General features: G+C 42.9%; 1 protein-coding gene across 2 annotated transcripts; it reads left to right on the top strand.

Moving 5' to 3' along the window:
• The first annotated feature begins 950 nt into the window (after positions 1–950).
• On the top strand, positions 951–25,937 carry abcd3a (ATP-binding cassette, sub-family D (ALD), member 3a). 2 transcript variants are annotated; one of them, XM_037756481.1, is made up of 23 exons: positions 951–1,113; positions 4,594–4,630; positions 4,753–4,851; positions 5,610–5,698; positions 8,914–8,983; positions 11,403–11,500; positions 12,042–12,165; positions 12,964–13,020; positions 13,314–13,456; positions 13,586–13,655; positions 14,806–14,875; positions 16,736–16,833; positions 17,294–17,385; positions 19,498–19,589; positions 19,700–19,772; positions 19,868–19,931; positions 20,903–20,980; positions 21,116–21,181; positions 22,450–22,539; positions 22,626–22,745; positions 23,987–24,091; positions 25,439–25,495; positions 25,671–25,937. In XM_037756481.1, the coding sequence occupies exons 1-23, from the start codon at positions 1,007–1,009 to the stop codon at positions 25,746–25,748; spliced, it is 1,977 nt and encodes a 658-aa protein (XP_037612409.1). In that variant the 5' UTR covers positions 951–1,006; the 3' UTR covers positions 25,749–25,937. The 2 variants fall into 2 exon arrangements, with proteins under 2 accessions (XP_037612409.1, XP_037612408.1); XM_037756480.1 differs by lacking the exon at positions 8,914–8,983 and adding an exon at positions 10,414–10,483 and having other exon boundaries at positions 952–1,113.
• The last annotated feature ends 812 nt before the right edge of the window (positions 25,938–26,749 follow it).

The following is a 26,749-nucleotide window of genomic DNA, read 5'->3' as shown; positions in this document are numbered from 1 at the left end:
ATTCCTCGCCAAGATGGTTTTCGGCTCGTGGATCCTGTTCTGTGCGCTGGTATCACGTGCATACGCCTGTTTTTATTATGTGTGCAGGTTTTGAGAGTAATTGAACGCCATAGGCCCCGTCTCTCCCCGCAGGGAGAGAGGGCGCACCGAACACTAAATCCATGTCCATGTCCATCTCATCTACCAAAAAAACTGTCATTGTTGACAGTGAGTAATATCTCAATCTCTGTTAGTGTGATATCTTTTATGAAATGTTTGAGAGATTCTTCTGTGAATAAAGCCAAAAAGTTGTTTTTTTTTTGTTTGTTTGTTTGTTTGTTTATTGAGAAAATGCATTACAATATGGCATCGTACAGAACAGTCCACATCTAAAAGAGAAAAAACCCAACAAAAAACAAAACAAAAAAAGTAAGGGAATATGGTAATAGTGCTAATAGTGCTGTAGGGCTTCTCTGTAAGGTTAAGGTCCTCAACTAACACTGAAAGCTTCATAGCAATCTTTTTCTTCATATGTTTCAGAGATGAAAAGTAAAGACACAGCTCCTTATGAAAAACATAGAAATTTGGTCTTGATTTCAGAATCTACTTTTATGTAAAAAAAAAAAAACTTTCCAAGAATGATTATGTTATTTTGCCTGCCAGGTCATGTAACGGGTATCTTTCACAATTGTACCAAATATAACATTTTCCTTTGTTAGATTAGAAAGAAGCCAAAAAGAGAAGTGGCATGAAAACAATCTACAAGCCACTAGATGTCTCACTAGATAGCCAAAAGGATGCCAAGCACAGAAGAAGAAAAAAGAAGGCGTTCCTGTATTCCACTAGCCAATCATAATAGTCCTTGTCCTCAACGAACCAATCAGAGCAGCGCTCTCTGTGGTAACGCCTCCTCCCGTTGAAATCTGACCAATCAGATCCGTCTCCACATGGATGTGCGCTATGAGCTGTTATCAGGCTGTTATGAAGGAAACCAGAGAAGAAGCTGCTCGGTCGTTGTGTCAGAAACATGGCGGCCTTCAGTAAATACGTGACAGCGAAGAACTCGTCCATAGCAGGCGGTGTCCTGCTGGTCCTCTACCTGCTGAGACACCGGAGACGGAGCGGCAGTAAAGGGTGAGTGAGCGGCGGGAGGTTCACTGCTTTAGAGACACAGAAGACGGAGTTAGTGACGGTAGTCTGGGTCCTCAGAGAGACAGAGAGACAGACAGAGAGACAGACAGAGAGACAGAGAGACAGACAGACAGGTGACGACGACCTGTCGCTCACTGTAAGGACATGTGTCTGTCAGCATCACTGATCCGGTACAACGTCCTAATAACCAACCTGTCCCACAGAGACACTCATTATGACAGACTGCTGCTCCATACCATCAATGTGTAACTTTGACTCACATGCTAATAACTTATTTATCATGTATTTGTGTCCTGCTCTGTCTCTCTGTGTGTCTCTGTCTCTCTCTGTGTGTCTCTGTCTCTCTGTGTGTGTCTCTGTGTGTCTCTGTCTCTCTCTGTGTGTCTCTGTCTCTCTCTGTGTGTCTCTGTCTCTCTCTGTGTGTCTCTGTGTGTCTCTCTGTCTTTCTCTGTCTTTCTCTGTGTGTCTCTGTGTGTCTCTGTCTCTCTGTCTTTCTCTGTGTGTCTCTGTGTGTCTCTGTCTCTCTGTCTCTCTCTGTGTGTCTCTGTGTCTCTGTGTGTCTCTGTGTCTCTGTGTCTCTCTCTGTCTTTCTCTGTGTGTCTCTGTGTGTCTCTGTCTCTCTCTGCGTGTCTCTGTGTCTCTGTGTGTCTCTGTCTCTCTCTCTGTCTCTCTGTGTGTCTCTGTGTCTCTGTGTCTCTGTGTGTCTCTGTCTCTCTCTCTGTCTCTCTGTGTGTCTCTGTGTCTCTGTGTGTCTCTGTCTCTCTCTCTGTCTCTCTGTGTGTCTCTGTCTCTCTCTGCGTGTCTCTGTGTCTCTGTGTGTCTCTGTCTCTCTCTCTGTCTCTCTGTGTGTCTCTGTGTCTCTGTGTCTCTGTGTGTCTCTGTCTCTCTCTGCGTGTCTCTCTGTGTGTCTCTGTCTCTCTCTGCGTGTCTCTGTCTCTCTGTGTGTCTCTGTGTCTCTGTGTGTCTCTGTCTCTCTCTCTGTCTCTCTGTGTGTCTCTGTGTCTCTGTGTGTCTCTGTCTCTCTCTGCGTGTCTCTCTGTGTGTCTCTGTCTCTCTCTGCGTGTCTCTGTGTCTCTGTGTGTCTCTGTCTCTCTCTCTGTGTCTCTCTGTGTCTCTCTGTGTCTCTGTGTGTCTCTGTGCGTCTCTCTGTGTCTCTCTGTGTGTCTCTGTCTCTCTCTGTGCGTCTCTCTGTGTCTCTCTGTCTTTCTCTGTGTGTCTCTCTCTGTGTCTCTCTGTGTGTCTCTGTCTCTGTGTCTCTCTCTGTGTGTCTCTCTGTGTATCTCTCTCTGTGTGTCTCTGTGTCTCTCTCTGTGTGTCTCTGTCTCTCTCTGTGTGTCTCTCTCTGTGTGTCTCTATGGGTGTCTCTGTGTGTCTCTCTGTGTCTCTGTGTGGTTATTCAGATTACTGACATGGTTTTAACCGGTGAGAGAATAATGAACGTGTCTTTCTTAACAGCTAAACATCATGTTACCTCAGTTGTTCAGAACTGTTATAAGCCACTTGTAAGTCCAGCATTAATAACATTGACCATAACATAATGAAATAATGATAGAATATGTTATATAAATGCTATACAAATACGATTAAATTGTAATTCCGCAGAGAAAAATAGAAGTTTTAAATGACCCATCTGTCCCTGACCCTGAAGCCTGGTATCTAAATACTATGAGTAACTAACGTTACCGGGACAAGTCTTTCTAAAGCATGTTTAATTCCAATCATATATACATGGCAGGGTGAACCAGTCAGAGGCACGGGGAACATTACCTGTTAACATGGAAGAATTTAGCATAAATAGAAAAATGGGCAGTTGGTAATTATTCCATTCTATTTATGTTGTGTGCTCCTATTTTTTATGTATATTGTACAATTATACCAACACAATCTTAACTGCTATTTTTGTCTGACATCTACCAAAGAGCATACACTACGGGGCCATTGTTGTAGACTATTTATAAATGTGTGTGGAGAGTTGTGTAGTACTAACTGTATCTCAATCTGTGTGTGTGTGTGTGTGTGTGTGATCAGATTAGTAAATGTGTAAAATAAACTCTGAATGTGTAGACAAATCCATACAGCGATCTGTAATCTGTAAATCAATACATGAATCTGTAAATGTTCAGACAAACTGTAAATGTGTACATTAGATAGTAATGGCTGAAAAATCAAAGCGATTTGCTCCAAGAGCTGGAAATACAGTCGAGTCATCAGTTACAGCTCAGACAGGTCACTCAGTTTACACTTGATTTTACTGTATTTCTGTATCTGCTAATGCGTGTGCTAATCTGTGTGTACTGCCCCGCCTGCACTGTGCCTCAGTAGCTATACAGCCTACACTAGGGCAGCTCTTTTGGTTGATATTGAGATCCCGATTATTCAACCTGATTACTCGTTGACTTTGGAAGCATCGTGCATTTAGAAAGAACATTTTTTACATTTTAAAGGGGCTCAATGCGAGCATGGGAGCAGGTTACAACACACACAGGGAGAAAACATTTTGCAATATTTTGCTGTAAATGCGTAATGCATGTTTCATGTAAAATAAACGGTACAGGAAGAAAAGTTTGAATCACCACTTGGAGAGAAGTTGATAGACTTTACTCTTTGACAGAACTACAGTAGTGAAACGCTACACACTCTTATTATTTATGCCAAAATTATGTAATGTTATCACGGAAACTGAGTACATTCCTAAAACTCCTGGAATAATAGAAAACATTTTTTTATTAATTAAAAATGGTAAAATAATGTTTTAACACATGCTCTTTGGTGGATTATGTGTTTGACGGATTACAGAAGCTATGAAAAGATATGGATAAAATCCTCTATTATGTAGATGTAATTTCATGCCACAATATTGATATTAATAATTCACGACACCGTAAGATCTCTGGAAAAGCAGTGGAGACTAAAACTGTTTATGGATAGAATAAACAGGAATGTCTGTTTTTTAAATCTGATAAATCAAGGAACTTGAATCGTGTAAAAATCCTATATTACCATTACGTTCATTGATTTGAAACATTGGCCACAATACTCCGATACAACCCGAGTTATTAAAGTGCTAAAATGTTCATCGTTAGGGAGGCACCGATCCCACTCTCTCAGTCCCGATACAGATACAGTACCTGTGCTTTGGGTATCGGCTGATACCGAGTACTGATCCGATACCAGTGTTTAATTAATAAGCTGTGTGCCTCACTGTGTGGAAGAGACTGGGATCATTCTGTCATGTGTAAGGAAACATCAGACCTGACGTAAAATACACAGTGCAACAAACAAATACGTAGATATACATTTACTGAATTGTTATTTATTAGTAAAATAATAAATCGTACATCAATGACTTGATAAAAAATCTTCAAAATTAACAGGTATTACAGTTCCAAGTATAAACTTTTTTAATGCAACCCATCATTCATGATTTAATTGACTGATTTAATTATTGTTTTTTCTTTGCAGTAAAAAAGGAGGCTCAGATCTAGTGCCGAACACTGAGGTATGTCAATCTTATTTTCATGTGTGGGTCACGTGAAGCGTATCAAGTTTTACACAAAATCGGTCACAAATAGTAACCTGTAACTGTATCACAGCCCCCCTTTGTTACATCTCTTCATTCAGAAAGATGGCAGAAAGGACCGTGCAGCAGTGGACAAGGTTTTCTTCCTCCGAATCTGTCAGATTCTGCGGATCATGGTACCTCGTTTCTTCTGCATGGAGGTATGACATTGATCTGCTGTTTTGCCACGTTGTTCATATTTATTTTAATACAAACAAGATCATATTTTATATATATTTTATTCATCCAGACGTTTCAAGCAGTTCCACAAATTAATCTCATCAGTTTAATTTTGGTGTCGTGACAACACCGATTGTGATCTTAAAATCGAAAGTCAAATCGAGACGTGGACGCGGAGGATCGTGACACCCCTAGCTCTTTTTTTGTTACAAGTCCTTTGTGAATCTTGATCATGCATCGTTTTAGTTTTTGAGTGTACAGGAGTTTTAGTTTGCTGCTGGGATAACACTTTTCTAAGGATGTCAGATGAATCACAAACTACAGCAGGTGACTTCAGATGAGGTTTTCTTGCACTGCTGAATAATGTTATAATGCCATCTACTGTATACTGCATCTGATTTACCTGCAGAGGCCAGTATGTCCACTCTGAAAGGATACTTTACAGGTCAGATTATAAAACATTTCATTCGATGTTGGGGGGAAAAAAAATAATTTGGCAACCAAGTGTTGAACATTATTCAAAATGTCATTGTGACTAGCTGTTGAGACAGCAGAGCCCTTTGACACAGATCAGCTCCGTAAGCCAAGGTCACAGCCACATGGCTCATCTCGTTCCATTCAGTCTTATCCGATCAGTAGATACGAGCAGAGTCGAGGGCAAGACGATAAAGGACTTAATGATCTGCAGCGTTTTACGAGCTCTGCTGACTGTTCTCTGTGGTTGTTGTCTTCACTACAGACTGGCTACCTCCTCTTTATCGCTGCCATGTTGGTGGCCAGGACCTACTGTGACGTATGGATGATCCAGAACGGCACCATGATCGAAAGGTCAGACGGGCTTTGTGCTTGGATTATTATTTAAAGTTTAAAATAAGTATATTTGGGGGGGGTTTATGTTGTCAACATGTAGCAGCCATGACAACCTTTAACTATATACAGTAGCAGCAGTCTGTGAGTATTAGGACAGTGACACAATGTTTTTTCATTTTGGCTCGGTACTCCAACACATTAGATTGTAAAGTGTCAGTTCACCCATGAAAAACAAACCAAAAAACTGTGGTATATAGCCATGCAAATGTTTTCTGTGTTTGTGTGCAAAGTTTTTTTTTCACCCTTGATAGTTGTGCCTCCACCCCAATACTGTGGAGGTGAATAGAACTTTTTCTGTGCTACTCAAAACATTTAAAAATGACGAAATGACAAAAGATGAACAACAGTAATTTTACTGGAAACAATGCCCTTGTTCTTCAGCATATAATGCCGTCTGTCAGGTCATTCCGGGCCCATAAAAAGCCCCTCAACCAACAGAAATGTAACCTTGTAACATCCAGAAGGCCCACGCCAGATGACCTTAGAGACTGGTTCATATCGGACAAGCAGGTCAGAGAGACACTGGAGCAAGGAGCATGGAGCTTTACAGACAATTCTGGAGCTCAGCGGAAGCCAAAGCAAAGATCTAAGAACAGATGTAATGTGATTAAATTGGTTCCTTCTTGTGAGGACTGTGGCGGCAGCATTTAGTGTTAGCTGTGGTCAACCTAATGTTTTAAGACAGACCAATAAGGAGGGCAGCGCAATAGTCCAACCGACCTCTTGCTCTTCACATACACCGATCAGCCATAACATTAGGACCACCTGCCTAATATTAAGTAGGTCCTTCTTTTGCCGCCAAAACAGCCCTGACCCGTGGAGGCATGGCCTTGCGAGGTGGGGCCTCCGTGGATCGGACCTGTTTGTCCAGCACATCCCACAGATGCTCGATCGGATTGAGATCTGGAGAGTTTTGAGGCCGAGTCAACACCTCCAACTCGTTGCCATCCACATGATGTAAAAGAAAATTCATCAGACCGGGCCACCTTCTTCCATCGCTCCATGGTCCGGTTCTAATGCTCACGTGCCCATTGTAGGCGCTTTTGGCGGCGGACACGGGTCAGCACGGGGCACCCTGACCGGTCTGCAGCTACACATTCCCATATGCTACAAACTGCTCCTCACTGTGTGTTCTGACACCTTTCTATCAGAACCAGCATTAACGTTTTCAGCAGTTTGAGCTCCAGTAGCTCTTCTATTGGATCAGACAACACGGGCCAGCCTTCACTCCCCACGTGCATCAATGAGCCTCGGGTCTGACCTAGGGATGTCAATAATTAACCGTTTAACTGTTAACCGACATTAAGCATTTAAACCGATTAACACTATCGGTTAAAACGGTTAAAAGACATTTTAATAATGAATTCAAAAGAGGAGCGGCTCGTCTCTTTATGGAGAAAAGCTGGTCCACCTTAAGAGGCGGAGCCGGAGTTGCAGGATACAGGAATTCGGCTCCGGTCTCTCCATGGATGTATTAAAAGAACAGCTCCAGCTCTCTTGAGCGGAGCGGAGTAGTTGTAGTTTCGTAGCATTTATTAACCGACAAATAAACTGTACACACACTGCTACACCTACGTTCACAGCTAGAACGCCACCAACAACCTCACACTCACCGCCAACACACACACACGGTCTGTTGGAAACTCACTAAAGTTACTCAGACTACGTGTGCGGCGGCGAGCACGAAGCCTCCGGCAATGCTAGAGCTGCTAACGTAGCACAAATACACACACTGTTTGTTGGCCACTCGCTAAAGTTACGCCGGGCAGACACACAGCTGATAACCTGCTAAACTAAACTAAATGTGCGGTGGAGACTTTTATTGGGAAAGTGGCTGCATGTCCGCGACACTACATGCAGCATCGTAGCCGCTAAGTTAACGCTCCCGGACGGTGAACTGGAGACTCCCGTCAACCAATATCTGTTGTGCTCCTGCAGCTGGTACACCACTGCATGGGTGGCAAAATCTTGTCGGTTAACGGTTAATAATCGGTTAATGAGGGTCGGTTATCGGTTAAGTACATTTTTCAAAATGAGCATCCGTAGTCTGACCCTGTCGCCGGTTCACCGGTTCTCCTTCCTTGGACCACTTTTGGTAGGTCCTGACCACTGCAGACCGGGAACATCCCACAAGAGCTGCAGTTCTGGAGATGCTCTGACCCAGTCGTCTAGACAGCACTATTTGGCCCTCGTCAAAGTCGCTCACATCCTTACACCGGCCCATTTTTTCTGCTTCCAACACAAAGTTCAAAGTGTTCACTTGCTGTCTAATATATCCCCCCCCGCCATGGTAACCAGATTGTCCATGTTATTCACTTCACCTGTCCGTGGTCTGAATGTTACGGCTGATCGGTGTATTTCTAAGATGAAAAAAGGCAGTTTTTTGTTCTATTGGTGATGTGTCTGTGGACACGTAGCAGTAAAGTAGCTCCAATGAGAACTCAGGGACTGCTCTGTACATTTCACCTGTTTTGCGTAGTTAGAACTAAAGCCATCACCAACTGTGCCCGCTTTATAGTGCTGTCTCTGCCAAGTCGTCTTAATCTACACGGTTCATATTTCAGTCAAGGCCACATCCATTGTACAACGGCCACAGTTTGAAACTGCAGAATGGGGCCATCTGTCAGCTGCTTTTGTCTGTTGTCTTTTGCTGTAAAGAATGTAGAAATGCACAATATTGAAATATTGTCTGATATCCAATAACTGATCCTCTGCATGTTCATGCCGTTACACTGTAACTGTGATGCTTAGTGCTGCTGCAGAGCCAAGTCCTTATATTTCATAAAGGGTAAATGGGTTTTTGCAGAAGGTTATCATCTGACATTTCTGTGTAGATCGGAGCACAACGTATGTTTCCAGCAATGTTTGCTGTCAGCGCAAAATCAATGCAGAATTATATCATCGGGCATAGTTTATGATATTAGTTTAAAAAAGATAACAGCAGTCATTACCAAAAATCCAGATAATCTGTCCAGTTAGATGCTGTTTGATTAGCTTTAAAATGATGCTATAATTGTCTTCTTTAAGTCAGTCATAGTATAATATAGTAGCCTTTTAAAAAGCCAACGCAACAAACATGTTCTCTTTTTCTTCTGTAAGATTGTACTGATAATGGATGGGGGTGCTGTTTGATTCTCTGCAGGAACTGATGACTTTGTTTTGATTCTCCACAGCGGTATTATAAGCAGAGACATCAGTCTATTCAAGACGCACTTTTATTCCTACATATCAGTCATACCAGGGGTAACTGTCCGACACGTGCTTCTCATAGAAGTGGGAAACCAAGCTTTAAAACACTAACATCTGGCTTTGTAATAGTATAACGTAATAATAGAATATGTGTGCTTTCCCATCACTTACTGACTGTGGTCTACATTTCCTTCCAACAGTAACACTGACCCGTGTGTTTTATCAGGTGGTAAAATGAATAACCCGTGCCCACATCAGCCTACCAATTCCATTCAATTTATGTTTATAATTTTACTGAAATTTATATTTCTGCAAAAGTTCTGCTGACATTAGTGAGCAACCTATTTCAGGAATTAGCTTGTTCCTGTGTGTTTATTAGATAATGAAACACTTCAGGGCAATGCAAACATGACTATTGTTAAATACAGTTTCGCAGAAACTCTCCATTACAACCGCCTTTCTAGCAGAAGTTATACACTAACTATGATCAGCTTGGAAGTGTTGAGTTCATCAATTGAAAGCCATAAACTTGAATCTATACTGCTGTCACACATTGGCACATTTCAGCACATCAACTTCTACAGTTCAGTATTAACTAGGAACATTCTCAGGTCGCTGTCCAGGATCATCCTCTCATATAATATTCTGTCTAACTTCTCTGAGACTGTCACAAGCCCGAGAGTATGTTTCATATTTACTTTAGAACGCTTTACTTTAGAAAAATGTTGTTTTATTTTACCGTCTAACGGTATGTCAAACTATTCCGTCTTTATTCACGTCATGGTACAGCGCTGGTCCGACGACACGATAAGATAAGTAAGATGTTTAGGAAGAGAATACCAACATACGGCCACTGTGTCAGATTTTATGGTATTTTTTAAGGCTTAAAGGTAAAATAGGTAACAGTTGTCGGCATCCATAGCTGGCCCCTCTTCCTCGGCTCCGAGGGAGGGAGGTAGCGAGAACAGCGATGGTGGAGTGAGCTATAGAGCGAATGAAGAGAGGGAGCGGCGTTAGTGGGAACGAGCAGTGAATCAGAGAAATAAGACGACACAGAAACGTCCCTAACACAGCAAAATGAGAAGAAAAGATCAAATGCAGGCAGACGACTGCAGACACAGACACCACCACACACCTCCAGTGGGTCAGAAGTGACGATTAGGAGGGATTATTCCTGCATATTATACCTTTTTAAAATGAAATAATTTGAAGGCACACTAGTGTATGGCTGCACAACTGTCCAATATTTGTCCAAAAAGTCAGTGTGCACTTTAAAAATGGTAAAACATGGAAATGCATACAGTGAATGGTTCATCTATGTCAGGACTCCACTGTCACTGCTCTGTTTTTTTTTTTGTTTTTTTAGCTGTTTAGCAAAGCTGCGTTGGTTCCAAAGGAAAAGGAAGTTTATCAAGCCTCAGTATTTTTTCCCACTGACTCTCCTGACAATGTTTGCTCATCTCTGTGCATGTTGTGGTTTGCAGTGCAATTATCGGTCGCTCGAGAAAAGATTTCCAGACCTACTTGTACAGCTTTGTCAAATTCATGCCACTTGTAAGTGTGTTTTTTTTTTTTTTTTTTTTAAACGTTTAATTTTTGTTACACTTTAAGTGTGATCTTAATTGCTCTATGTGCTCTATATTATTCTGTAACACATCTGTAATTCAGTGTTCGTTCATACTCCTGCACATAGTTTTTGGCAGTTTAATTTCCTGGAAAGTGTACAGAGGAGACTTGATATATAAAAAACACTGACATTTCTGTCTTCCACTGTGTAATTAATTACTAACTCCAACTCCCTGGTGATGGTGGATTCTTTTCATTGAATCATTTCATGCACTTTAACAAACCTTTCCATTTAGCATGGTCATTATTTTGATCTAACATGTCTATCACTGTTATGCAAATGTACCTTTTTGTGCCTCAATGTTAAATGATAAGACTGGCTATATTCTATATATTTTTAATTGTCAACAAATCTCATGAATAGACCAAAACTAACCATTTGTGGCACTCAGCCTGAAGCTTAAAAAAACAGCTTATAAATATAGTTAAATAAAAAAAAACTAAACTAAACTACAGTGTGTGTTCATGGTGATGATGATAACATGTCATCCAGTGACACAGTGAGGCTCAGTCATGTGTTTTTAAGCTCTGTGGCTCAGAGGAAGAAGAGATATCAGGCTCTGATACACACACAATACACGCTTGGTTTGTTGACAATAAGAAAAACATAGATTATCTCCGGCCTAATTCTTTAAATTGTCTGCATTGCTCTTGTAAAACCATACTAAATATTCCGCTTTTGCATGTTTTTTCTTCATTCCCTATCCTATGCTTCTAATTGAAAAACAAACCAAACAATCAGCATGAATATTATCATGATTTTACGTTAAAGCGTTGTCACTTGTACAGCTGTACTGAAGGAAAGAGCTCACACATGTGTGTGTTATGTGTGACTGGGTCTTTCCAGATAGCCTTGGTGAACAACTTCCTGAAGTTGGGTCTGAACGAGCTGAAGCTGAGGTTCCGTGAGAGGCTCACAAAGAACTTGTACGACCAGTACCTGCAGTAAGTACTGAAGCTGCTTCCCCATCACATGTGATCTTCTGATGATCGTTTCATCTTTTACGTCATTGATCAGACAAAACCACACATCGTTCTCTGGTTGCGTTTGATATATTCAGGCTCGCGAAGTCATCAGTGCACCTTCGTTGTGCTTGGGTTGCACCTGATCACATTTTACCACTGAATTTTGATGACCCTAGTGATGTTTTTTTATGTATTTATACTTTATTCGTGCAATGGGACATAGTACAAAAAGGTGACAAATTAGACAGACATAGGTGCAACAAAATGTAGAATTTTAGTTGTTTTTGATGGTGGGAGAAGGGTTATGTGTGTGGTTGTGATTTGTGTAACACAGTGATAATATTAATGTTGTAGAAAGACTAAGAAACCGTGACCTCCGTGTTTTTGACCTGTTTGGAACCTGTGACGCACACCTGGAGATTCTGTGCTTCTCCTGCCGTTCAGTCGCCTACAGACAATGTTCTTTCTTGTGCATTTCCTGCCTTCTTTTGAGTCTTCACACTGTGTTCTTGCTCTTCAGAGGTTTCACCTACTACAAAATGGGAAACCTGGACAACCGGATAGCAAACGCAGACCAGCTGCTGACACAGGATGTGGAGAAATTCTGCAACAGCGTGGTGGACCTTTACTCAAACCTCAGCAAGGTACCGAACTTTATTGGCCTTGAATAATGTTCAGAAATCGTCACGCGTACATTTAGAAGGAATTTTAGGATTGATAGATCGGAGTGCTGTCTTTGTCACAGAATTAGATGAGCTTCAGTGGCGTCACCGCTTTATTTATGACACACTCCTCCTGCATGAAACGTGACAGCCTGATGTGCCTCAGCAGTGAACACTGCAGGCCCACTGCACAGCTGCAGGCCTCGGCATGCAGATGTTTTTGTGTTGAAAATGTTTGAATGACTTTTATCCAAGTATCCATTAATGACCACTTTAACTGTCACAGGGCAGTAGAGGTGTATTATATTTGGGCATTGGATATTTACAGAGCCTCATTTGGCATGAATAAGAGGTTACATGGGGTCATTGCCCACACCTTCCTGCTGCGGGGGCAGTGTAGCAGCCCTGCCCAGCAACCCCTGATCTGAACCCACATTTCCCCAAATGATTTTGAGTCCCAGAAACGATAGACCACACAGCCCATACATCATGATGATATGAGCGTCCGTGCCTCCTACCACCTTGGAAAAAGCAGTGCAGCCATCATGAGTGCAAGGTGCAAAAGCCAAAAACTGCTCGTGTAGTCCAGCTGTTTTTGTTGATACAGGATCAGTGCTAGACAAGTTTCAAAGTGCTCCTCTGATCATAACAGGTGTCACATAATCGATATTATGAGCAATATATACCAGCTGAGTTTGAACAGTTTCCTCCCCAACATTTGTTCAGGAAAAGCTTGGGAGTATTACGTGTAAATCTGTCTGTCCTTTGTCTGTCCTGCAGCCTCTGTTGGACATCGGTCTGTACATCTTCAAGCTGGCAAACGCCATCGGTGCTCAGGTAATCTCCCTCATGCTCTCCTCAGTCTATGGAAATACAATAAATATATACTACACCGCACAAAGACATAAGGGCACACATTTTTTTTCATGTATTTTAAGGTTTTTACATATACTGCATCATCACTAAATGTAAAATTTGAAAACCATTTTCATTGTAATCAGAAAACTGTAGAGTTGTGTTTCAGTCTTGTCCAGTAGAGGTATTTTACAGTATTACATGTAATACATCATGTATTACGTAAATCATCATGCTAAACAGAAAGCTGTGTCCACCTCCTCTCCCCTACGTAGGGCCCAACCATCATGATGACCTATCTACTGATCTCAGGACTGTTCCTGACCAGACTGAGAAGGCCCATAGGCAAGATGACGGTCAGCGAGCAGCGGTTCGAGGGAGAGTACCGTTACGTCAACTCTCGCCTCATCACCAACAGGTAAACACAACATCGACCGCTCAAACGCTGTTTACTGTACAGCTGTTTACTGTACAGCTGTTTACTGTACAGCTGTTAACTGTACAGCTGTTTATTACACTACACTGATGTGTTTTTCTCTCTCTGTAGTGAGGAGATTGCCTTCTACAATGGGAACATGAGGGAAAAACAGACCATTTACACCACATTCAAGAAACTGGTGGGTAATAGTTTAGCAGTGTTTCCCCAAGAGGACGGCATTAATCATTTATAGCAGAATGACTCGGTGTCACCTCTGATCACAGCCAGCACATCTGATTGGTGTTTTGTTGTTGAGTAACGTGACGTCATATCCGTTCCGTGTCCATCTAATCCAAAACAAACTGCAGATACGACCGGCACCCTCCCATGTTAAATCCAGCGTGGTAAACACTACACATCCAGTAAAGGATGGAAACACTTTGGGTTTCACACATTGACAGGAAAAGCAGAGCTAGACATCACGGCTAAAGCTGCATGCTAACTCTGTCACAGACAGGAAACGTTATCGTATCGCAGGAACGTGGCGGTCGAGCCGGCCGTTGCTCTCGTCTCCATGGTCAAATGGGCCGACGCTACAACTGTAGAGCACCCAGATACTGACATTTGTTAAATGTTAAATGTTAATGTTAAATGCATTCAAACGGCCCCGATGGAGCTGACCATGGACGGATAAAGAGAACGGAGCTGACGGGAGAGCTAGAGACCACCTTGGAGAAGTTAGAGGAAGTAGACACGTGGGACTACGTCCGCTTTTCAAAATAAGGTGTTAACAAAGGGAACTGTATATTCAAAACACATATATGGAAATAAGATTGATCGGATTATATTCACCAGAAGTATAAAACATTACATGTCCCTTATAAATTAAAAAGAAAATACAACTAATCTGTGAGGGAAATGTCTTCATTCTTTGATTTTTGTAGATTGTAATAAATAATTCCTGACAATGACTGATATATTTGACTTCAGGACATCTCTGACTACATACATGCTGAAAATCAAACATTTTTACTGGATTATTTTAGATATTTTCCAAAGTAAAAGTCCCTAGAAGTGTATGATTCAACTTTTCCCCCATGGTCTAGTGGTAAAAAAGTTAAAATTTACAATACATATCGAATCGGGAGATAGGTGTATCGTCTCAGCACTAAAATATATATACACATATATATTTGTGTATATATTATACTGTGTATATACAGTGTACACACATCACATACCTTTTTTTCTAAAACTCATTCTATAAAGGGGAAGTAGAGTCCTTCCGTACTACGTATAATTGTATTTTGTGAACTTCAGAATGTAAACACATTTATTTTGTCTTCCAGGTGGACCACTTGCATCACTTCATCTTCTTTCGCTTCTCCATGGGATTTGTCGACAGCATTATTGCCAAGTGTAAGTAGATATATCTCTTTAATTTACAATATTTAGGTCATATCCCTGATATGTATTAATTTGCCTTGCTGTATCAAATGTAAGTGGTAAGAAAACGTCCCCGCCAGTTCTTCTGTCTTTCCCCTCACCACGGGTGAGGCGCTGCTGTTTTTCGGTCAGCTCTGCAGCGCGACCGTGCAATGAAGACTGAACGGCACCCCTTTGCCCGGGCTCCTCGCTCGCTCCCCCGGTAGCGGCGTGGAGGGAGACGAGCGCCAGTCTGCATGTCTGCTGCAGAGCCGGTGGGACGGTACTTTAAGAGGATATCAAACTGCAGCTTTGACCAACATTTCACAGCATAAAAAAATAAAGCATGCAAACATACAAAATACAAGTATCAACCTGAAAATAGGCATCATATGTCTCCTTTAATTTCTATATAACATTTTCATATTGAACACAGGAGTCGGTTTCATTCAGTACAGAAGCTGGTAAAACCAGCCTGATCCACTACGCTCCTGGTCCTTGAACCATCTGCAGGCCAAGCTTAAACTGGAGACTAGGGATGCTCATTTTGAAAAATGTACTTAACCGATAACTGACCCTCGTTAACCGATTATTAACCGTTAACCGACAAGATTTGTGCCACCCATGCAGCGGTGTACCAGCTGCAGGAGCACAACAGATATTGGTTGACGGGAGTCTCCAGTTCACCGTCCGGGAGCGTTAACTTAGCGGCTACGATGCTGCGTGTAGTGTCGCGGACATGCAGCCACTTTCCCAGTAAAAGTCTCCACCGCACATTTAGTTTAGTTTAGCAGGTTGTCAGCTGTGTGTCTGCCCGGTATAACTTTAGCGAGTGGCCAAAAACAGTGTGTGTATTTGTGCTACGTTAGCAGCTCTAGCATTGCCAGAGGCTTCGTGCTCGCCGCCGCACACGTAGTCTGCGTAACTTTAGTGAGTTTCCAACAGACCGTGTGTGTGTTGGCGGTGAGTGTGAGGTTTTTCGTGGCGTTCTAGTTGTGAGCGTAGGTGTAGCAGTGTGTGTACAGTTTATTTGACGGTGAATAAATGCTACGAAACTACAACTCCTCCGCTCCGCTCAAGCGAGCTGGAGCTCTTCTTCTAATACATCCGTGGAGAGACCGGAGCCAACTTCCTGTATCCTGCAACTCCGGCTCCGCCTCTTAAGGTGTGCTGTTAAGGTGGACCAGTTTTTCTCCTTAAAGAGACGAGCCGCTCAGCTTTTGAGTTAATTATTAACATTTCTTTTAACCGTTTTAACCGATTAACGCTATCGGTTAAAGCGGTTAATGTCGGTTAGCGGTTAAACGGTTAATTATGGACATCCCTACTTGAGACCCTGATCTCTTTAAATGATCTTAAACATAGAATAAAGGAAGTGGTCACTGCTAGCTTCAGTTGTTTCAATTAAATGGCAAACACATGATCAACCTGCTGCCCTGTTTTTAATGCCCTGTATGATGATGAAATGTGTATTGTGTCGTACCTATTGTTGCTGTCATGATTCAGTGTTGTCTCGTTATGTGTTGGATGCTGCTATCTGACCCCGTCTCGGCTACGTCTCACTTGTAAAAGAGGTTTTAATCTCAGTGTGACTTCCTAGTTAAATAAAGGTTATGAATGAGTCAGCACCAGCACTAGTACAAAGACTGTGCTTTAATCAAGATAGCAATGGGCTCCATAGTAATAAGGGTGAGAGACAACGTCTTTGTCTCGGGGCCATGTGACGGGGGGGGGGGCGTTGTGTAAATATAAGCAGTAGAATGTTTGCGAGAACCTTATTTATAGAACTCAAAAACATGATTGTTATGTGTCTTTATTCTCTGTTCTTTGTGTCCACATGTTGTTCCTGAGAAGATGTGGCCACTGTAGTCGGCTACTTGGTGGTTAGCCGGCCGTTCCTCACCCCGGGACACCCTCGACACCTGCACAGCACACACTCTGAGCTGCTGGAGGTTAGACAAATCACGCACACTTTGCACGCACACACACACACACACACACACACACACACACATAGCCTCATAGTCATGGAGATTCACCTGCTTTGTCACATGGTTTTGGTGGCATAACAAAACCTGAATTACAGTTTTTGCCCCTTTTGGAGTTTTAAATTATGCCGAGACATCAGGTTTGACTTTGGATGGAAACATGGAAGTCTGGCCTTGCATGTCAATGCTTGTCAAACCAGTCAGTGCGTACACATACAACTGCATAACCAAACAGCAATAAGGTAGTTTTTCAGGATAATAAACATATTCAAAGGATGCCGTCGCAAAATGAAGAAATGGAAGTGGCTCCCTGGTAGAGAAACACATCACAGTGCAAGAGTGCAGCTGCTCTGAAAAGTCTTTGTGGTAACGTTTTGGGGTTCTGAGTTTTAAACTGGTGTGATGTGACCTGTGTGGCCTGTAGGACTACTACCAGAGTGGGAGGATGCTCCTGAGGATGTCCCAGGCCCTGGGCAGGATCGTACTGGCTGGCCGAGAGATGGCCCGCCTCTCAGGGTGAGTGTTGTTCTTGGCTCATAGATGTGTTAGTCCAGCATCTGAATGTCCTATGAAAACTATGAGTAGCCAGTTCAGTGGGATAAACACACTTATTTTGACCTCTCTGTAAAGCCTTTTGAAAGGCTTTTGCAGGTTACTGCCTTTAGTGGAGATTGATGTTGAATCTTTCCTCCTAAAACAGATCACTCTTTAGATTTCACTGCTGTTAATTCTTCCAGCTCTGAGATGCAAACATCTGATTCACATTCTTGATCCGTTGAGCGTTTTCATTCAGTTTTAAGTTGATTTTTTTTTTGTTTTCAGTGCGACGCTTGCGTTCTCATCTCTTGAATACACAGTCTTCCGTGACTCTCAAGCCAGAGGGGGTTTCCTCTACTGCCTTGACTGGCAGAATACAGAGTTGCTGCAAAATACTGGTCTTTACTGTGACGTCATATCCGTTCCGTATCCGTCAACCAAAACAAACCTCAGAAAGTATAAAACGTTGGAGGGTCAGCGTGGGTACGACCTGCACCCTCACATGTTAAATCCAGCGTGTAAACACTACACATCCAGTAAAGGATGGAAACACTTTGGGTTTCACACATTAACAGGAAAAGCAGAGCTAGACATCATGGCTAAAGCTGCATGCTAACTCTGTCACGGACAGGAAACGTTATCGTATCGCGGTAACGTGGCGGTCGAGCCGGCCGTCGCTCTCATCTCTGTGGTCAAATGGGCCGACGCTACAACTGTAGAGCACCCATATACTGACATTTATGTTAAATGCATTGAAACGGCCCCGATGGAGCTGACCATGGATGTATAAAGAGAACGGAGCTGACGGGAGAGCTAGAGACCACCTTGGAGAAGTTAGAGGAAGTAGACATGTGGGACTACGTCCGCTTTTCAAAATAAGGTGTTAACAAAGGGAACTGTATATACAAAATACATCTATGGAAATAAGATTGATTGGATTATATTCACCAGAAGTATAAAACATTACATGTCCCTTATAAATTAAAAAGAAAATACCACTAATCTGTGAGGGAAATGTCTTTATTCTTTGATTTTTGGGTTGCTGGATAAAAAATGTAATAAATAATTCCTGGCAATGACTTCAGGACATCTCTGACTACATACATGCAACATTTTTTAAATATTAATTTAGATATTTTCCAAAGTAAAAGTCCCTAGAAGTGTATGATTCAACTTTTTCCCCATGGTCTAGTGTTAAAAAGATAACAAAAATTGCTATAAATCGGCAATACATATCGAAAGTATCGTGATAGTATCGAATCGGGAGATTAGTGAATAATCCATAACTAGACGAGGTTCCCTCATCAGTCCTGTCTCTTGGGACTGCTACTGTACATACATTGTATCTTGCAAGTTGTCCCATTCATAGCTGGCTGAAATAATACAGAGCTGGGATCTGTTCTATGAATGCACCGATACCACTTTTTTCAGACCAAGTACAAGTACAAGTACATACATTTGGGTACTCGACGATACCGAGTACCGATAAGAGTACTTCTCTGTGCCAAAAGACCCTCGTTGAGGCGGTGCGCCGCGACCGGCTCTAGGTCGGCTTGGAAAGGCTCAAGGCGAAGGTGCTTCCTGGGGCCGTGGCCGAAGTGCTAGCTGCGCCCTCTCACCCCGCCGGCCAGGGACGGGCCCCGGTGCAACTGTCGACCGGGGAGGACTGTCTTTAGTGCGCCCCAACTGACCCGTCTTGAAACTCGGACCAAGGAGTCTAACATACGCGCAAGTCAGAGGCTGCAAGCAAAACCTGGTGGTGCAATGAAAGTGAGGGCCGGCGCACGCTGGCTGAGGTGGGATCCCGGCCCCGCGGGGTCGGGCTCTCCACCGGCCCGTCTCGCCCGCACCGTCGGGGAGGTGGAGCGTGAGCGCGTTCGATAGGACCCGAAAGATGGTGACGAGAGGGTAACATCACACTGCCGTAAAGTGGTATCGGAGCCGTTTTGCGAGTACGAGTACATGAGCACAGTATCGGACCCGATACCCGATACTGGTATCGGTATCGGTGCATCCCTAATCTGTTCTGATGAACTCAAATGTTGATGTGATTTTTTTATTTTTTTTTATTCATGTCTATGTCCCTCACAGATTCACATCTCGTATCACTGAACTGATGAAAGTCCTGAAGGAGCTGAATGCCGGCAAATATGAACGCACCATGGTCTCCCAGCAGGAGAAAGGTACACATGGCTCCTAATCACAAAGAAACATGTGACAGAAATGAATTCTCATCTCCTCTACGACTGGAGCTGTGCAGCTTAACTCATTTGTGATTTATTCCATTCATTAGAATCAGACCCATCACAGAAACTCCTACTGCTGCCTGGAGGTGGTCGAATTATCAACAGAGATAACATCATCAAGTAGGTCTCTTTATTCTGCACTGGAATATACATTTTGTTTTTGTTCTTTTCATGAGCTCAGCTTTTAAGCAACATTTGTATTTTTTATTTTGCAGATTTGACCATGCCCCACTAGCAACACCCAATGGAGACGTTTTAATCAGAGACCTCACATTCGAGGTAAAGCTCATCATTCATCGCCACATCTCATCCAGACAGGCTAACCGTAGCCTCAGTTCACACAGCCTGTTCAAGGCGGGACTGTTGCGCCGTTATTCCACCTCGCTGTTCTCTATGAAAGGTACAGAGATGGAAGGAGGTTCAGAGTTGTTCCGCCGCTGAGCCGGCACCGGAGGCAGTCACAGAGCCGAGCCAATGCCTGTGTGAAACATGGACGTATAGAGAGAACCGTGTACAGCGTTGGAGGCGGGGCCCCGTTCATTCCTGTGAAAGTTGCTCAGTGGAGCATGAAACCTAAATGGCTCGACTTCCGTCTGTGAAAGTACCCAGATCTAGTAGCATCCGCTCGGTCACATGACTCGGTCACGGGGTGTGATTCACTTGAACGGAGAAAGGGAAATAACTCTGGATACAGCTATTAGTGCATTTTACAACTTTAACAACTTAATTTTTTAAATAAGGACTGTTAGAGTGTTCATACTGGGTAGTTGAGTCACCTAAAAAAAAAGTATCCACTGAGTTACAGACGTCTCTCTCCCAATGTAAGTCTATGGGAAAAAGTATTTTTAGGCCCAATGCATCACGTGACGGACACTGAAGTTGTAGTACCGCCGTTTGACCACATAACGAAAGTTGGGATCAACGACCGGCGCACTTCCTTTGAGCTTGGTGTGAAAGGGACTACGCACACACACACACACACACACTAGACGCCGACGCTGTTGTGTCAAACGTCACGCCTGTTTTGCTCCTATGATGCTGGTGTGCTGTCTAAAATCACACACCGGGGCGGTGTTATGCTGCCGTTGATTGGTTCAGTGTAAAAAAAAAAAAACAAAGCCAACGTAACGGCAGATTCTCTTTACGGCATATTGCAGAACCTCTGTGTGAAAAGGGGGCTCATGATGATTAACTGAATTACTGTTATGCAGTATTGTATTCCAACATGTTGTTTCTCTGTCCTCTGGAAGGTGAGCTCAGGCACCAACGTTCTCGTGTGTGGACCAAACGGCTGTGGAAAGAGCTCTCTGTTCAGAGTGCTCGGAGAGGTGAGAAGCCTTCCAGTTAACGGTGGCTACTTGGAGAGCACAGTTAATGGATTTGGCCTGAAAAGTAATTTAACATATGTTTCTACATCTGGCATATAAAGCAATTACATATGTTTTGTTTTTGTTTTTTTAAAGCTGTGGCCTCTGTTTGGAGGAAACCTGACAAAACCTGAGAGAGGGAAACTCTTCTATGTTCCACAGGTAAAAATACTCTGTACTTCCTGTTCCACCACCAGCTCTAGCAGTTCGCAACAACGTGGTCTCCGCTCGGGGGGGAATTCAGCCAGAGAAAACACAGTTTCTTAGAGGCAGATACATTATGAACAGTAAACTTCACTGAAAGTTATACACTGTTTTTATAAATCATTTACATATAATATCATATATAATTATATGATGAATAAAAACAAATGCTATATAATTGAATTGTTAAAAAAAATATCAAATAGGAATGGAACTGCAGCCAATAACTCATTTATGGACTGCATATTAGCTAATATTTACATTGACACAAATCTTATCTGTGATAAGCCAATATTGGCCAATGGTTTCTGCCATGAGACTTAATTACTTAACTCATCTGTTAGAAAATACATATATTAATAAACATATTGTGATGTTGAGGTACGGAAGCCCTGAAAGGTCAATGAGAATTCTTTTTTTTTTTTTTGCTCATTTTCTAAGTCTGATCTAAATTGTTTTCTCTCCTGTGTTTATGACTCAAGAACAAGTGAAATTTTTTTATATATACAGTATATATATATATATATCCCAAAAAAAACACTGTCAGTCAAAGAAATGACTGACAGCGCATAAAAGCAATAACTTGTCCTGATTAACGAACTAATACCAAACCAGGATTTAGATTATGAAGTACAGTGAACCTCCGTTAATTATTGTGCTTCGCTGCGCGCTTTGACACAGACTGAATGAATGAGACTCTGTCAGAGGGAGGAGAAACTGAGAGGAACTCAGGGTTTGTTGAAGAAAATTGGAGCTGAAAAACCCAGTTTCCCTCAACTCCGAGTTAACTAACCCAGAACAGACCTCTGGAAGAATTTTTTTTTACCCGTTTATTGACACAGATGGGAAAAAGTAACTTCGAAAAATTAAAGGACTTCAAATGATTATACTAACAAAACATTTTTTTTCACCTGTTCTAGATTCATAAACACAGGAGAGAAAACAGACTTAGAAAAAGGGATCACAGAAAAAGAAAGTGTTCTAGCTTAACCTTTGCTGGCTTCCATATGGCAGTCCACAAAACAGACAAACTGTATACTTCAACAATCAAACACTGGTGCCAAGAATAAAACTAGTTGTATGGCATACTTGTACTGGATGTTTAGGAGTAGTTTCTCTCACACTTCTGTTCAAACATGCTCAGTTCATCGACTCAGACTAAATCTACAACAACTACAATGTTCAAATTGGAAGAATTCATGATTCAACCTGTTGTGTTTGTCCAGAGACCCTACATGACTCTGGGTTCTCTGAGGGACCAGGTCATTTACCCCGACACCCACGAACAACAGACAAAGAAAGGCATCTCTGATCAGGTGGGACACACAAAACACACTCTCTCACACACTCCGTTGTCTGTGTGTGTTTCTAATCACATGAGTCATCTTGTCCGTGTGTCCAGGTATTGAAGGAGTATCTGGACAACGTTCAGCTGGGTCACATCCTGGACAGGGAGGGCAGCTGGGACTCAGTCCAGGACTGGATGGATGTCCTCAGTGGAGGAGAGAAGCAGAGGATGGCTGTAAGGACTCTACTAAATCCCTGTCAACAGGCCGAACAGGAAACATGACACAGTGATTGATTTACATGACTAGAAACACAAGACAGCTGATTATCCTGCTCAGTCAGGCTGTTGAGGTTCTATCCAAGCTCATACTCACACCTACAGCTAGAGCGGGGCTGCTGATTCAGTTTATGATTCAATACAGTTTAACCCCTGAGTCACTGTTCTGCCCCCAGCAGCAGATAATACTAAATATTGTACTAAATATTATAGATCAACCGATTAATTTGTGCCGATAGGACATTTTACAAACTATCATTATCGGTGGAGCTGGGCTCCGATGGTGGCTGACGGCTGAAAGGCTGGCTTTACTCGGCAATAACAGGGTGTGAAGCCCGTTCAGGTGGTCAAATGCAGCCGCTGTGTCACGCCCCTTGGCTTCTGATACCGAGGCACAAGTCCCCTTTTACTCTGTTAGACACAAAGCGGCCATATTTCGTGGATGAGAACGGGTTCCAGTGATCCCCGGCTCCTCTCTGTGCTGTGAGTGCAGCTATGATCAGTGCGTGTCTGTAGTTTGACGAGAGCAGCGCTGAGCCACAGCCAGCAGACAGGAAGCCTGCATTCATTCAAAATTCTTTCTGTAGAGTTATGCAGAGTTATGCAGAGTTAGTTCTGTGTTTTTTTTGTGTTTTAGAACGTAACGGCCGGGTAACAATCAGAAAATAATGTTTTATTTCTCTGATTCGCTGCTTTGTTGTCACTAACGCCACTCCCTCTCTTCAGTCACTCTATAGCTCGCTCCACTATCGCTGCTCTCTGTCTCTCTCGGCTAGTCGAGCTGAGGGAGGAGTGGCCAACTTTGAATGTGGTGTGTTTACAAAGAGCAGCCGACAGCGGTTCCATACTCTACCTTAAATGAATGGGTTGTAGGGATTAGTCATTATGAGACCACTGCTTCTTGTTCTGTTCATCATGTACTGTATGTGGTTGGGCAGCTTGTGAACATAGAAAGAACACTGTGGGCTTTCGTTTAATCTGACGGTCAAAAGTCACAATACTTATGACCTATTGTCCGATTTATAAAGTTAATTATTAAAATCCGATTAGGAAGAATAAATCCTTTTGATCTGTCAGCAGAGAGAAATACTGGACTTTAGGTTTAGGCTGTATACATGACATTTTTTTTCACTTTCTATTTGGTAAGGACTCTGATGTTATCAAATGACGAGTGTGTCTGTTTTTCTTCATGCATGTAGATGGCCAGACTGTTCTACCACAAGCCCCAGTTTGCCATTCTGGATGAGTGCACCAGTGCAGTGAGTGTAGATGTGGAGGATTACATCTACAGCCACTGCAGGACGGTAAGACCCGACAACACGTACATACACATCAATACAGTACATTTTCAGCTCATCTTAGTCCGGGCTAAAGCAGCTCAGTCCGTCACACAAACCAAAGGCAAATGCTTCCGGCAGATACAGTTCATGCAGTGAAACAACCAGCTCTTCTAGTGGTAGAACTAGTAGATAGTCCACACTGTGTTGGAAGCACGAGAATAACTCTACAGAGTTGTAACACATGACGGGATGCTAACATGCTCTTCATTAAAAGGCTGTTTTTCTTAAACGCTGTTGCCCTTCTTAAACCCTTAAGCCTCCAACATACTAGCTGCAGACTTGTACCGGTCACTTGCACACGGTTCCATTCATACTACAATTGAGGGTCCGCAGCGTTCTGGCGTTCAATGCGTGCACCATCCTGATCAACTCCATTCCAGTTGGTGACGGTTACGCACTATAAAGATTGCCAGGAGTTCAACACCATTTGGCTGTCTTTGTATTCCTTTAAATATGAATCATACTAGGGATGCACCGATACCACTTTTTTTCAGACCGAGTACTTGTACAAGTACTTACATTTGGGTACTCGCCGATACCGAGTACCGATACGAGTACTTCTCTGTGCCAAAAGACCCTCGTTAACAGCCAGCTGGAGGGTGTGAGCGACACACGACGGGCTGAGGAGTCCCGCATACGAGGCGGTGCGCCTTGTGTGTGGAGCAGTAGCGTGGAGCATCCTGGTAGCAGTGCGGAGCATCCTGGTAGCATTGCGAAGCAGTAGCGTGGAGCATCCCGGTAGCAGTGCGGTGCATCCCAGTAGTAGCGCGGAGCATCCCGGTAACAATGTGGAGCAGTAGAGTGGAGCATCCCGGTAGCAGTGCGGAGCATCCCAGTAGTAGTGTGGAGCATCCTGGTAGCAGTGCGGTGCATCCCGGTAGTAGTGTGGAGCAGTAGCGTGGAGCATCCCGGTAGCAGCGCGGAGCATCCCGTTAGCAGTGCGGAGCAGTGGTGTGAGGCATCCCGGTAGCAGCGTGGATCATCCCGGTCAGTCGGGAGTAGCCTACCACACTAAGTCAAGGATGAGCCTAGTGGGCTCTTCTACTTTGTGGTGCTCACTGGAGAACATGTATCTCTTTCCAGTCTTTCAGCTCTTCACCATTTGTAATTGTCAGACTTTGCTTTTGGGTTTGGTGCTATAAAGTTCCATAAAGTGTTAAGTACACCAACAATGTCATGTTAGAGGTCAGTTAAGGCGGCCACTGTTTGTAAGTCTTTGTTAATGATTATTCAAATGTCTCAGGATTAGTGCAGTATAACTGGTGAACTGGTATGGAGCCTAGTACTAACTGTGTGTCCTTCGATCCACAGGTTGGCATCACCTTGTTCACAGTGTCCCATAGAAAGTCTCTGTGGAAGCACCACGAGGTAAGGACTGAATGTCAACCATCTCCTTATGACTAGTGTTCCCAAATTTCAGAGACAACCCAACAGATGTGTATGTGCATCAACAGATTTCTGTTTCAGCTAGTTTGTACTGCTGCCTTCAGATGTCTCCTGTCTTTTTTTTTACTGACTTTGTATTTTCTATTCTGTCATGAAGTATTATCTCCACATGGACGGGAGAGGGCACTACGAGTTCAAGCCCATCACAGAGGAAACTGTGGAGTTTGGCTCGTAACCGGTTGCTGATATCAGCCACAACATGCACTGCTCTGATAAAACCAGTCCACTAATTCTTTGCACTCGAGATAAAAGTTATAGAAAATAATGTTTTTAATAATCATTTGTTTCCTGTTATTTAAATCAACACGTTAGTCCTGTCTAATCATTCATTTGTTCAGTTCAATTATAAAAACCATTAAAAAACGAAATCAGTGTCTTTACTTAAAAACAGGCTTTACATTAAAACTAAAAAACACTAAATATGAGCACCATTCGTTATCTGGAGATAATGTCATAATTAAGCTGTGACCACATGATGAAGGAGGAGCTCCAGGACAAACTGAGGCAACTCCAGACCCAACTGGTCTCGAGGGTTTTGAAGTGCCTAACATGACAAAAAGCCTCTTGAGTAAAGTGTGAGCGATGTGGAAGGACAGGAAGATATCGGGCACTCAGCCGTGTGAAGTTTGAAGTGACCAGAGGGAAGGCCGTCTCCCAAGAGACAAGGCATGTCACGGTACCAGAAATCTAGCAGTCGATACCAATACCAGTGAATTTCCACGATTCTCGATATCAAATTTGATACCACGGTAAAAAACCAAAACAACAATAAATCCCATGTAATTCAACACACACTCTTTTATTAAAAACATTTGAACATTACAAAAAACAGAGGCATGTAGCCTTTAAGTAATAAATAAAACGAATTGACCCATTTAGTTCATTTTGGTGAATCAGCTGCATGTTATCAATCGATAGTCAGACGACGGACGCTACATACTGACCGTGAACGCATCTGGTCTGTCAGCTCAGAGTAGCAGAAGCAGAAGGCAGATGATTTATTGTCGAAGCAAAAAGCAAACGCACCTATTTGGCAATATTTCACGTTTAATCCCAACGCTATAAGGGAACCATAACGTTAATGAGGTAATCACCACGAGGTGGATGGAGCTGTCACAGCCGTGCACAGTGTGCACGGAGCAGCGGCGCCGGGTAGACCCCCGCAGCGGAGCCCCG

This window comes from Sebastes umbrosus, chromosome 21 (assembly GCF_015220745.1).
Source record: "Sebastes umbrosus isolate fSebUmb1 chromosome 21, fSebUmb1.pri, whole genome shotgun sequence".
In the NCBI taxonomy this organism is placed as follows: domain Eukaryota; kingdom Metazoa; phylum Chordata; class Actinopteri; order Perciformes; family Sebastidae; genus Sebastes; species Sebastes umbrosus.
This window is presented reverse-complemented; position numbering and strand designations above follow the sequence as displayed.

Bases quoted from the DNA above. Each gene is read 5' to 3' on its own strand.
- abcd3a (XM_037756481.1), top strand. From the start codon at position 1,007: ATGGCGGCCTTCAGTAAATACGTGACAGCGAAGAACTCGTCCATAGCA. The intron at 4,852-5,609 runs GTATGACATTGA...TCTTCACTACAG, and splicing joins CTCGTTTCTTCTGCATGGAG to ACTGGCTACCTCCTCTTTAT. The intron at 13,021-13,313 runs GTAATCTCCCTC...TCCCCTACGTAG, and splicing joins CAAACGCCATCGGTGCTCAG to GGCCCAACCATCATGATGAC.